The sequence below is a fragment of the Labeo rohita genome, chromosome 12 (assembly GCF_022985175.1).
Source record: "Labeo rohita strain BAU-BD-2019 chromosome 12, IGBB_LRoh.1.0, whole genome shotgun sequence".
NCBI classification, from domain to species: Eukaryota; Metazoa; Chordata; class Actinopteri; order Cypriniformes; family Cyprinidae; genus Labeo; species Labeo rohita.
The window spans coordinates 12,426,110-12,440,857 of record NC_066880.1 but is presented as its reverse complement, the minus strand read 5'-3'; the positions used below and the strand labels follow the sequence as shown (position 1 = coordinate 12,440,857).

Below are 14,748 nucleotides of genomic sequence, written 5' to 3'. Positions count from 1 at the left end.
TTGTCTTCAGGGGTAAAACTTTTTAATGAGGAACAAATTGCTGAGTGCTTCATTAGTGGCTTATGTAAAATTTTCTCTTTTCGAGGTATGGCTGAACTTTTAATACCAGGGGATGGGAAGGTTTTTTTAGTTACTTGCCAAAGATGGAAGGAAGATAGAGGCTAGCAGTTAAAGAGGAAATAAGCTCAAGAAGAATCAGAGCTGGAGGTAGAAAGGTCAAGACGTCAGTAGATGAATAGACAGATTGTGAGCAAAAGCTAAACCCGGGAATACGATGACTAGAAGCTGGATAGTTAGGCAAGCTACTGTATATAGTGAGCTGTAAAATTTTGCTTAACCTTTTTTACTTTCTTCCCCACCATCCATCTTCTGTTCCACCTACAGTTGCAGCACCCACACCTGCTGTGCCTCGCTTTCACACCGCTCACCTTCTTTATTCATTTCTCTGCCCTGAATGCATCACACATGCATCTGTTTGTCTGCTTAAAAACCCAATCTAACAACTTCACTGGTTTACATTGTTTGCATGCATGCTATTTTCAATGTGAGACATCAAATTGACTTCCACAAACCTCCTTTATGCATCATATGTTTGTACATGAGAATGCAGTTGGTAGTTTGCAGTTGCTGAATCGATACCTTTCTTACTCCCACTGCGTGGTAAAAATACACGTGTACATGCTCTGATTTGCCCACGAGGCTCAACCACAGTCCCTCTGCAACACCCACTCAATTGTGTTGCTGCTCGTGCCAACTTGTGGCAGCCCAATCTTCACTCCAAATGGAGGCGTTTTGCTATCATCACGGTCAATACAGTAGCCCAATGCATAGTGAGTTATTTGCAGGCAGCCTGTTTCTAACTTAGTTGCACCAAAAATGATAGTACAGTAAGATGAATTTCTGATTGTAAAAAAGTTTTGCTTTCAGGTTAGGCTGAAAGTTACTAAAAACTGTGAGGAAAACCAAAAATATGACTAGGTATTTTCTGAGATACATGTGTCATAACATTACAAATGTAGCTTAATCAGGGTTTAACAATAAAAAATGGCCATAAAAATGCTGGCTCTATTGATTTTATGCACATTTTTACTTATGCAAATGTTTAGAAAGACTTAATCAAGCATTAAATTTGCATTAAAGGTGACAAATCATGAAAATCAGACTTTTTCTGTGGTTTAGTACACTAATCAGATCCCCGGTGCATCTACCAACACAGAAACCATAAAAAAAAAAAAACATGTGACAACAGTGTACCAGTTCTAACGCCATGGCAAAATTTCGAGCAATGCAAGCTAACTGTTTTGTCATTGGTTGCACAGATGAGCACAGAACACTACTTAGCATCCCAGCCTCAGAGTAGACATTGATTGAGGACTTATTGATTTATTTACTGTATATTACACTGCTGCCACACCAATCTAATATAAACATGCCATTTCTTTCCCAGCTGTTTACCTTCACAGACATAACCGACTGTTTTTGTAACTCCTGTGTGTTTTTAACATAGACTTGTGTGTATTTGACTGTTTAAGTGCAATAAGACATGAAAGAGAACTTAGTACCCGCATGCCTTTTTGTGTGTTCGCTTTGGATGTGTGCCCTCAGAAAACTGTATAGCGGAATTTTATATGGCTTTAAAACATAATTTTAGTGCGACAGACCTGATAATCAAAACCAAACAGATGTTTTTTAGCACAGTATCTGAGTTACGAGCTGTAAAGGCACAGCCCTATTCTGGAAAAGGGGACGGGGAGCAGCTCATTTGCATTTAAAGAGACATGCATGAAAAAGCGTGTTTCTGCTGTCACTCAAAATAGGCATTATCAAAATTATATATAAAAAATGATCTGTGGGGTGTTTTGAGTTGAAACTTCACAGACACATTCTGGGGACACCTGAGACTCATATTACTTCTTGTAAAAATGTGCATAATAGGTTTCCTTTAAAATACTTTTATGGAAACCCATAATTTGTATGCTCTGTGACTTTATATGGTCTTCCACTTTATGGCTGAAATGCTGCTGCTCCTAAATGCTTCTACTTTCCAATAATACCACTTACAGTTGCCCGTGGAATATCTAGCACAGATGAAATTTCACAAACTGGCTTATTGCAAAGGGTGGAATCCCAGTATCATGCTTAAATTCACTTAGCTCTTCAGAAGAGCTTGTTTTTTTCACAAATGTTTGGAAAATCAGACTGCATGGTTTTATACACCTGTGGTAATGGGTTTGGCTGAAAACCTTGAATTCAATAAACAAGAGCTGTGTTCCAATTTTGTCCAGATATTATGAAAAAAAATATATTTTTCATTGTGGTGTAGCCAAATGTTCTCTACTCGCTGGCCATTAATAGCTGTGTTTTATTGTACCAGGGCTTTTTTTTAATATGGCACAAACAATGGATAATGTTTAGTTTGGCACATACATTGTGTTTTGGGTTTTAAAATATGTGATTTTGCTCTTTTATTGTCATTCCATCTTGAATATCCCATTACATTTTTTCACGCTTGTGTTATGGTTGTTTCTCTCCATAAAGTGTGGGATGCATAGATGTGTGTGTAGGCATATGTATTCTTGCTTGTGTGTGTATGTGTGTGAATACACACCTGTAGAACCGCAGCGGTCATTTTTTTTATCACAGGCAGTCACACCTCTCTTGCAACCCTGCTAATCGTCCGCCAAGTGAGGGGCCATAAACCATGCCAGAAACACACACATACACACCCCACTGAAATAACAGGTGTGTGTGTTTGTTTGTGTGTGTGCGCCATGATATTTGCAATATAGCAGCCAGATTCCCCGTGACAAAATGGGCTTGAGTCCGATACGACTGTGTCCTGCTGTCTGTAATTGCATGCGGCTTGTGGTAAATGTTTAGGATGCCAGCCAATTTCATGAGCAAGTGTGACTGAGGGAAATTATGCAATAGCACTGTCTGCAAAAGAAAGTTGGGTGCTGGTGTTTCGTAAATTTTGACAGATTATTAAATAATTCAGATGTTGTACGTGCCGATCTCTCTTGAAAGTAGCATCATTTCAACATAATGTGATGCAAATGATGTTAATTTCAATCTCATAATGATTTAAGAGACATGCACACATTTTAATTTACACATATAATTTCAGGTATTATATAATTACCATTAGATTTTGAATTTCAGTGGTGTAACATAATTTAGAACAGAGCTTTAAAGATTTTTTTTGTCATTTAATAATGACGAATTGTGAATGAGTTGCTGAAAATATCTCTGCTGAAATATGTGTGTGTGAGAGAGAGCGTGTGTGTCCGTGTCTGTGCCAGTGCCATCTAGGCCCCAGGTAACAAATGACTTCCTGTGGTAATTGCTCTAATGAAGCAGGGAGGAGAGCTGTGGAATTCTTAATAGGTGTGCGCAGAGTGTAAGTGTTCACAAAATTAGGTGCAGGGGAGAGCAAGACAATAGGTGAGATGGAGTGAGATGGGAAGATAGATGTCTGGTGTGCTAGCCATGGAAAGAGTGTCCCGTTTGTCTGTTTTCTCTTGTATCTTGCCAGGGTTTTGAGCCCTAACAAATTGTCAGAGCCGTGTTATAATCCCTGTGCTTAAATTCTTGTTTTCACTGAGACTGGGATGGCTGTATGTTTGTGTCAGAGCAGCACTATTGTCAATAGGATGCAGGCGAGTGATGCACCTGTTTGTTTTAGAGGGGAACCAGTGGCAGGAATAAAATCATTTTAGTAACTTGGTAGTTTGTTTATATGTGTAAGATGTTATTCCAGGTGTAGTTTTAGCAAACAAAGAGACTCAGATTGAAATCCTGGTTGAGAAAATATAATATTATATTATGTTATATTATGTTATATTATATTATATTATATTACTGTATTACTGTATTACTGTAACCACCTAAATCAATGATTTAAAAAAGCATTTTGGGCAAATCCAGGTAATTTACCATAGAAATGTAATTTTTTTTTTTTACAACTGTTATAGTGCCAGCTGTGATCTGATCCCCTTTAAAATTTTGCATGCTTGTTTAGAATTACCGGTCACATGTGCTCAGCAGATTTTGTGAAGTTTTGAGTTTTTCCCTTTAAGCTTTATAGGATTTTGGGTAAATTTGGACAGGCCCCTTGTTTAAACGACTACATTATAGCTTCTCAAAAGGTCAATATCAACATTGTTTTGGTAATTATTGACCTAGAGAGTCCAGAGAATTATACACTATTAAAACATCCCAATTTAGGTTATTTTGTAAACCAACACTGGGTCAAATATGGACAAACCCAGCGTTGGGTTATTTTAACCCAGTCAGTTGGTTTAAATCTTTGACCCAACATGCTGGGTTGTTTTAATTTAACTCAAATATTGAATTAAAATTAATATTGCTGGTTTAAATGAACCAAAAATAGGTTGGAGATTAAAAAGCAGACACAGAATTACTAAAGGCAATAGTAATAATCAAAATGTGAACATATATTAATAAGTGAAAAATATACGACAAAATGAATTATGTAGCATAATTTTTCAACTTTGCATGTATTTAAATTCATTTAACAACCATTTTAGAAATAAAAATATAACATTTAAAAGTGATATTTTAATTCAAGTATATTAAACTTTTCTCTGGTATCCTTTTTAACCGAAATAGTGCTGATTCTTGTGCCAGTGTGTTGTTGAAATCTGAGCCAGCGATGGGCTGCTATTCCCTGGGTAAACTGTGAACTTCAGACCGCTGCATCACATTTTACTCGTACCTGAAAGATAACATCTTGTCTGTATGTTGCGTTGCGTAAAACGGGGGGGGGGGGCGGGCGGGGGCTGTATAGTTTCAGCGGTCAGTGAGATCGACCCGGCCACTAACCCAACAGCTGGGTTACACAAAAAACTACCCAACACTGGAAAAATAACCCAATATAATGACCCTAAAGGCATAACACAGCAATTGGGTTAAAAAAACAACGCAGTGTTTTTTAGAGTGTACTTCAGCAGTGTTTTTTCTAGACTGAGCGTAAAAGCTAGGCCTAGTTCGCGAAAGTAGGTTTTTTAGATCTTCTTAATCATTTAACAAATGATTTAATTGACAGCAGTGGTTCTAGAACCTTGTGACGTACAATTGTTTATGCCCTTGAAAAATTCAATATCACCCCCCCATTGCCCGATTTCTTTCAAATTTCTCTCAGACCTTTCGTTCCGATCTGCCTCCGTTAACCTTGTCTAACAGGTGCTCAAAATTCGTCGGCCAATGAGATACACAAATGTCGTTGTAGACCATTGTGGCACTTCATCCCAAGGCTGTGGATACCGATTTTCATGTTGATAGGACAAATGGTTGCACAATTATAGCCAATTTGTGTTTTTTTCCCTCTTATAGCGCCACCAAGTGGCCAAGCTCTGCGATTTTTTTCTTGTCACCTTAGATTGAGCTCTTACATAAGTGTTCAGAATTTGGAGGAGATATCTCATTCCGTTCAGGAGTTATAGCCATTTGCCTAAAAGTGGCCCTGCCCCTTTCGAATGTTTTGGTGTCCCTTTGCAAGGGTGAGTCGAAAGTTCAGCTAATTTTGATAATTATTGATATTCACTCTTCTGCACTGGTTTGGTTCCAAACGGGCGAAAAACCTAGAACCAGTTCGCAAAAATAGGTTTTCAAAAAATGTGAAATACCTACACGCTTGAACCCCTAATAATAGTAGTAGAACCCCTGTAATAGTAGTTTGTTTTAACTAATTAAAAAAAATAAAGATGAAAATATATTTCTGTTATAAATTACAGTTGTACTGTAAAAAAATGAATATTTGATAATTATGATAATGAAATATGCATGTCTCAGTGAATCAGACTACAATTATTTAACTGATTTGATTTGACATGATTTGACATTAATTCTACAGTCAGTATAATTCATTAATAGCTTTTCATCAACTCACAAACCCCAGTCTGGAAAACCACCCTATATTATATTATATTAATTATATTATATTTGAATAAAGAAATGTACATTTCTTAATTATAATAAAAAAAACTATATTTAATTTTGTATAAAAAAATTTACTTTAATAAAGAAATATATGTATTGTAGATTTATTTTTATACACCAAGCAAAATTGCATTTTCATGATTAATTCATTGTTTTGAATTTCACTGGGAATTTCCAAATTTACACATTTCTGATTGCTGAGCTTTAGCCAAATATTTTATAACTGTGATAATCATGCAACTTCATTTTCCGAGATATAAATATATGTACATGACCTTTCAAGATATTTGCAATAACACAGATGCCACATGAGATAAGTACATTGTGCTGCAGCTCCTTATCAGCACAGAGAGAACCCTGGGTGAGAACACACTTGTATTAATGTAGTGGGTCGGAATGTCTCTAAAGTGATATTCTTCCACCTACACACATTCACACCTTCATCAGAACAGCAATCTCTCCCCCCATGGCCATGCTGCTTAGCCATGCCTGAGCAAATGTATCGGTGTGAGTGGGTGTTTTTCTGGATTACCCTGAAGGATGAAGAGAAAGAGAGAGAGTAGAATTGAGAGAACACCCAGGAAGAGGTCCAAGGCTTCTTTGTACGTTTTTGAGCATTGGTACGCAAGTGATCAAAAATAGCTCACTAAGTAAGGAGCATCTGACTCATTTTGTGTGCAGTAAAATCTCCTCACACCTCCGTGCTGTATCAGATGGCCAACCTGATGCTGCACACATATCCATATCATCTTACGAAACACAGTTTACAGTGAAGATGTTATGTTTTTTCTGCTTACTCCATGTTATCTATCCATGTTTGTGTCCTGCCTTGTTGTTGAGGCAGTGCTGTCTGTTGTGAATGAGTGTTGGCGAGAGCAGTGCAGCGATTCGTCATGGTGTGGACAGTGAGCTCTAGGGACTGAAGGGCATGAAGGCTAAACACAGGGGAGTAATAAAGATACACCTCTACAAATATGGCTGTCTGACAGCATGTGTTCAAGTGCACTTCTTTTACTGCACTTCTGTGGTTTTATTTTGACCCTATAGCTTGTTTCCAAAATCCAAAACTTCATATCACCATAGACTTCTGATGCAAAAGCTGTTTCAAAATTTTGGTACCATATTGGTTATTGTCCAATATTATTACAGATAATAATATATCTAAAAAAAATTCCAGAAGATCTGGCCAAGGTAAGTGCTCTCTGCACGTTCATGAGCACTGAATGGTTGCTGACGCCCTGTAGCTCAGATCTACGAAAACATTGAAGAATATTTTCAAACAGACGTTATTTTTATTAACAGACTACATTTTTGAAGTCTAAAGAAGTACATTCTTGCCTAAAAAACTAAATTCCATGACACAAGACATATAGTGGATTTGGGCTGTGAGAAATACCGCAAGCGGATTGATACAAACAGTGAAACGGTTTGAGTTACGATATCACTAGAATATTGTAGTGTGCGCTATATGTAGTTTGCAATAATATTATAATTGTTTTTTTAACAATGTGCGAGTTGCCATATTCGAATATATTACAAAAAAAAAATGAAACACACCTACAGAGTGCAAACATACGTTACGTGATGAAATCAAGTAAGCACAGAGTGCATTCTGTCACTGCATGATTCAGTCTATTAAAATGTATTTAGAATGACCACCAAATTTAATATGTGGGGGCAGAAAATGTATACATTTATATCATTTCATACAGTTAATCAATATTACACGAAGAGTGCCGTTTTTATCTCCAAAAATTAGCTTGATTACAAATGTGATATTGAACAGTTCAATAAACAAGTTAACTTGGGGCAAAAAAGCCACTAAATTGGACATAAATCCCCCTGCACAAACAAATTAAATCTATTACGTCTGTTGCTAATAAAGTGAAAATGAATAGTAAGTGTTGATTACGCCATTGAATTAAGATCTGCTCATGTTGCACCGTAATTCTTTTTAGGCATTTTTACAGTTTTGCACAGGAATGCAATGGCCAATCAGAGGCGATCAGATGAGTCATCGCTGCAACTTCAGTTTTGTTGAGCGTGCGCAAATACTAAGTTCTCCCATCATAAACAAAGTGCAGATGTACATACAATGAAAGTATGAGATTCATTTCACAGTGTAGACAGCTTTAGTGATTACACTGATAAATTGTTTTTTAAAGTGCTTCTATTATGCCATTTTAAAGGTTGCTAATATTGTTTTATGAGTCTCCTAAAACATGTTTACATGTATGCAAGGTATAAAAACACTTTAGTTTTCTCCAAAAAGTGCTCGCAATTTGCTTATGTAAGCGAACCAGGCACATCTCTATTTTGTAAAATTCAACATTGTATAATGCATTACACTGTGTATAGTTGTGCTCATCCTTTGTCATTACTCCAACTAATGAGACATAAAGACAGTCAAGCTGCATCAATCACTAATTTTTAGACTACAGTGGGCCCACAGCTGAACAACAGAACTACAGAAGCGTGATTTAGCCAGTTAGCAAGACATGTGCAGGGTTGTTACACAATATAACATACACAACTACGTATTTCATCAATTATTAATCATACTTACAGCTAGAGGTTCAAAGGAGCAAGCCGGTCCAAATAAACTGGGCACTGATCTATCTTTTAAGAGCAAGCGTTTGGTGAGTCCCGCGTTGTACTCCCCGAGATTGGAAAAGCAGTCGTCAGTAAAATGATGGGAACACAACACAAGATTGGAATTGTACTGCTGAGGTGTTGTTGAAAAAATGAATGTTAACCACTGATTCTTTGTAGATTCAACAGTACAACAGTAAAACTTTTTTTTTTATTATTATAGTAAGGGCTTAAGTAAGTAGGGTTGGGGAAGGTGTAGATGTTAAAAACCATAATCCAGTGGGTAGAACAATTCATTTCATTGTTAAATTCCCGTCGGAGCTGCACAACCACGTGGCAGCTATAACGGAACCATTACAAATATCATTATTCGACGTTTTATGTTTAAAATATCAAAACATTATTTATGTATTTGTAACTGTAGGTTAAAGTATTCCATGTCCATCAGAGCTGCTTTAAACAGTTTGTAAATACATCTAAATGCTAAATGCAGCTTGTGTTTCCTCTGTATTGCAAAGATTAATTTTGTTGATACAGATTTTTATTTGCTTGGAAACAGCCTAAATGTCTTGACTGGTTAAATGTAAGATGATGATGCACACTTTTAGAAAAAAATGTCTTTATAAAGGTAAAATGCCCATAAAAGGTAAAAATCGATTTAAACTTATTGGAAATTTCTATCGCTGCTGTGAACTGACCACATAGAAAATGAAGATAAAATTGATAAAATCCCAGAAAATATTGAGATATATTTTTGGTCAGCATCGCACACCTCTATATCACACTCCTCTAAGCCAGTCAGATTCAATGTATGTAAAAAATACTTCAGTCTAAGACCAATTGGGCCAAATATCAATTTTAAGTGTATACAGTGTTTGCTTATGGCCATGTATTGCATCATTAGCTTAGCAACATGCTAACAGCAAACTATTGCCATCAATTATGAGTCATATCTCCTGTGTGGTGTGTGAGGAACACTATTTTTATGACGCACAGCATTACTGCCTATGTAGAGCGCTCCAAATCTGTCACTTATGAGGTTTCTTTTCAGTTAGGATGCTTAGAAGAAGACAGCTAGGCAGCTCATTAGTTTTCGGAACACAGTTTCGATGTACCCTATCAATAAAAAATTAGAATCGTAGCAGATTTTTGAAGCGCATATTTTTCTCTCCAGCAAATTTACTGTCAACACAACGCTGTGTTCACAAAATTTGCTGACCCTGGAAGAGTTTGTAAGAAATGGTGGCTATACAGGTGATCTCAGGCGGTGTTGCTAGGCGGTGATGTCATTCTCTTCGCAGCACAGCGTGTACTTGAATCAGGTCATGCAGCTCGGCTCTTTCAAGTATCTCTAGCCTTTGTCTTCCTGAATAATGTATAATGTCTCATTGACTGTGGTCAGTCCACTTTGTAACCAAAAAACCAAACATGTCCAGAGAAGATAAAAGGCACATGGTTGAGAAAGATAAAATCTCACTGGCGTTTGTTTTTTGTTTGGTGTGGGTTGGTGGTTTGTACTGACAGACAGTAGTGTGGATGTCAATACTAATGAGAAGAAACATAGTTGCGAAAGGAAATAATTATCCTGAGGGTGGTGAAGTGGAGCTTGTGCATGACAACAAAACCATTGAAGAAGTGAAAAATGACGCTTAAGATGAAAGAGTGCAAGTCCCAAAGCTGATTAGCTCACATTTAATTCACATAAACAATCTTTTTCTTTTTCTCTCACATCTCACAGGTTGAGGATCAGGGGTCATGGAGTCTCTCTTCGGGGGGTCAGTTGGGCTTGCTGGGAGGTAACGAGGGTCTGAAAGAAGATGGCTGTGGGGTGGGCTGGTCCAACTCTCCTTTATCAGAAGACATGTACTCTGCCTCCCACTTCGCCCTCATCAGCGCCTACCAGGACATTAAGACCCGACTGGCCGGCCTCGAGCGAGAAAATGCAGACATCAAAAGAAAACTCAAGATTTACGAGATAAAGGTACAAAATGCCCTAAAGATCCTTTAGCCTTTGATATTGTAACAGATATCAGTGGAGGTCACCTTAGATGTTGGTCAGCGGCATAACTACCGGCAGTGTGGGCAGATCAGTTAAATTAAAATTGAAAAAGGTGTACTTTTTCACAAAAAAAGAGAGAAAGAAATGGCAAGTAGCACATTTAGTTGACCCTTCACTGGGAGTTTGATTGACATGTGATCTGACCAATCAGTTTACTTCCAGAACACAAATTTAAATTTAAATTTAGCAAAACAATTGGTATACAAATTATATACTTTTTAATGTCAAAAATAGTTTGAAGCAAAGTCACAGCTGAGCCTATTCTCATATATATTTAAACACAGCAGCGTTTCATTTATGAATGAATGTGCATTTTTAAATGAATCTAGTGAGTCAGTGATTCAATTACCCATGCACAAAGACACTTGCTTCATTCCTGAATGAATCAGCTGTTTGAATGAATCAAATGAATGAATGATTCAGTGATAAAATCAGTGACCTGCCGGCACCTGCGGCCAGTTTTAGTTTTATTTTTAAAGTATCTTTTCAGTTATTCAAATTATTTAATATTTCTATATTCAAATTATTATTATTATTATTTTAATTTAACAAGGGATGATATACTTTTACTAAAGTTAGAAAAAATGTCATTACAAATGTAAAAATAAAATTCCCCTGTAAGTCACTTTGAGTCAAATATCACCTCGTAATCGGAAGGCTAATTTTTTACCAGATTTTTTGATTATTGATTAGAAGGTGTTCCTGAAATTTTTGACTGGGCTCTTAAATTTTAAGTTAGGAGCACAAGTGCTTCCAAAACGAAAAGTAAGCATAGAGCCTCAAGCATTATTTAAAACAAATTGCTCATCTTGCACAAGCTCGACTTAACGCATTCTGTGGAAGGTACCGACCCAGTGTTTACAAAGCGAATGTGCAAAGAAGTCAAACGGCCTTTACAAAAAAAGGTAAAACAATGATGTTGGACGATTTTGAAGTTGGAAGAAAAAACGAGATGGGGTAGGGCGAAAAACATCATTTTTTTGCGCAACTTTTCCAACGTGATTATGCAATGTGTAAAGTTGATTGAGCTAGTACAATTTGAGCATTTGCGGTTAAAAATTATATAAATCTTTATTATTTTTTTTATGACCAATCATTTCACTAGATACGACCCTTATTCCTTGGCTGGGGGATCGTGTAGGGCACTTTGAAGTTGCATTGAAACTGCAATTTGGACCATTAACCCACTGATTCTCATTGAAATCCGACTATATGAAGAAAAATCCTGGAATGTTTTCCTCAAAAGCCTTCATTTTGACAGCCGAGGAAGAAGGTTCTGATCTAGAGAAACAATTTTTTTTTTTTTTTTTTAAGTTGGAGAAGAAAATGAGATGGGAGTTTTTAGACATACCCTAACTGTCATGAACCAGAATACAAAGAGTTCACACAGAGCTAGACAAGATAGAAAGAGAGAAATCCTGAAATGTTTTCCTCGAACAACATCATTTCTTTACAACTGAAGAAAAAGAGAACATCTTGGATGACAAGGAGGTTAGTACATTATCTGTAAATTTTTGTTCTGGAAGCGAACTACTCCTTTAAGATATTTTTAATCAAATCCTTGAGCTTTCTGACCCTGTGTAGACAGCAATGCAACTACCATGTTCAAGGCCCAGAAAGGTAGTAAGGACATTGTTAAAATAGTCTATGTGACATCAGTGCTTCAACCATAATTTTATAAAACTATAAGAATACTTTTTGTGCACAAAGAAAACAAAAATAATGACTTTATTCAACAATTTCTTTTCTCCCATGTCAGTCTTCGACGTGCATTCATGAGTATCACGACGCATACGTGTAGTGCTGCTGATGCAGGAACCTAATAGTCAATGAAATGTGTTTTTTTAAGCAGAAAGATTGACATATAATTCCAGCACTCCAGTAATTTAACAACTTTGAATAAGTTTTTTACATGTACTGTAGAACAATATATCTTTATACAACCTTTACACTGTACAATATAGCTTTATGTGTAATGATTAAAACACTAAAAGTGTCTAGCGTTACTGTTCTTCACTGTCTCCTCTATAGCTACTTTCTCTCATACATTATGTATATATCGTTCACAGAAGCCACATATTCTAAAACCATTAAATTCTACATTGGGGTTCAAAGTCCAGTGAAAATACTATAAAATTCATCAGCAATTATTTTATATGATTACAGCACTTGATCTGCATAAACTCCACAAGTTTGTGTAAAACCTGATGATCATGTTATACAGCTTGATTTGAGAGTGATCCACAAAGCATCTTGTGCTTCAGTGGAAGCGCGCATAACTTTTGATTAGTGACCTAGAAATGGTGCAGAATCCTAAATTACCATTATGTAACTTTCCTTGTTTAAAACCGCAGCTTGTTTCCAGGTTTAAATAAAAACATCCCAGATTTTCAATGTGGTCTCATAGACTTAGATAAAATAGTATGTTAAACATAATTAAGCTTATTAAAATATCAAAATGACTCATTTTCAAATGCAGTGGCCTATCAAATTAACCTGTTACTTTTACTATGAGTGTATGCAGTATTTTTTTAGCTAGTGTCGTATATGTGACAGAATTATCCAGTTAAAAAATGGGGTGTAGACATTCTTGTTAGCCCAAACCCTTTCTCCTGCTCCTCGCTTCCTCATCTGACATTAATGCAGAGACAGTGACACGGTCACAGATGTACTATATAGGGCATTTAATTGGAGTAGAGCAGAGTGGACACACACAGAGAGAAATAATATGGATATCTAGCACACAGCAGAGAAATGCACTGAAAAAGAGCACAAAGCAGTAAGTAAATAACCACTTCCTGTGTTGAACAATTATAGTTCGATAGATCAAAAAGAGTAAGCCAAACTATGTTTCTGATAGGTCTTTAATATGTAGCACTGTACCGTTTTAAGAAAAAGTGAGACACTTAAACATAAACATGAATCTGTAGATAGATTAATCATCTGATTAATCTGTTTGTCCTAAATATAGCTACAGTAAGTAAACAACTAAATCTAACTAATTAATGTAGCCTGTCAGAAGAAAAGACACATTGATAGTTGAGACTTATAATGTTGATATGTATAAGTTACATTTTCATGTATATAGACTACTGTTTGTACCGTTTTACTCTATGTTTGATCAAATAAATGCTGCCTTAGTGAGCATAAGAGACTTTTTTTTAAATATGAAAATCTTAGGGAGGGTGGAAATGATGGAGACCCATCAATTATTATTGCACCAATAGTTACACCACTAATTCTGGTTTTATTGAACTATTATAGAGTGTCTTTGCAGTTTCCGTGTGACAAAATGGTGATCTATGAGTGTTCAGCAACTGAATACTGTGGCTGGACAGCACTTATTAAGAGCTGTGTTGCTTCATGTCTGCTTTATGAAAGAGCTTTATTTATAGCCCATCTGACACGTGAGTCGAGCTGTACATAAACAAGTATGCATGCTCTCTATAATTAACATGCAAGGCTCTCACATGAAAACACACAAAGCCACTTATACACAAAACTGAAATGCTTCTGATGCAGTTTAGATAACTCAATTACTCTGTTAAGTAGACCATGTCTCTATTAATCTTTTAACATAACTGAGTAGCTTTCCTCTAATCTGTAAAATGATCAGTACTCAGAAATGATAGCAATGACTCAGCTTGAAAACACTATATGATATTTTAGTATCATATCAGTTATCTGCCAATATTAGATATATTTCAATTTATGTATACAGGCGAATGTTAAACATGTTATTGTTCATTTTATTTCCCCATTTATACATTTAGACTACTTTAGCCATTATCCAATGCTCACTTAAAATTAATATTTAAAAAAAGTAATATAATAACATTGTTAAATGTCATCTTAAATCAAATCTTAAAGGGAACCCTGAATATTAAAAGAGAAATCCACTTACAAAACAAAGATTCACATATAATGTACTCACCCCCTTGTCATCCAAGAATTTCATGTCTTTCTTTCTTCAGTCGTAAAGAAATTTAGTTTTTTGAAAAAAACATTTCTGCATTTTTCTCCATATAATTGACTGATATGGTGCCCCTATATTGAACTTCCAAAATGCAGTTTAAATGCGGCTTTAAACGTCCCAAATGGGGTTCCAGCTGAGGAAAAAGGGTCTTATCTAGCGA

The 14,748-nt window shown here is 36.1% G+C and overlaps 1 protein-coding gene across 1 annotated transcript in view; it reads left to right on the top strand.

Moving 5' to 3' along the window:
• tbkbp1 (TBK1 binding protein 1) overlaps positions 1-14,748 on the top strand; it is a 55,075-nt gene that overhangs the window by 16,184 nt on the left and 24,143 nt on the right. Inside the window, exon 2 of the mRNA XM_051124745.1 lies at positions 10,292-10,534. Within this exon, the coding sequence (XP_050980702.1) occupies positions 10,415-10,534 (120 nt within the window). The 5' untranslated portion in view covers positions 10,292-10,414. The remainder of the gene's footprint in view (positions 1-10,291; positions 10,535-14,748) is intronic.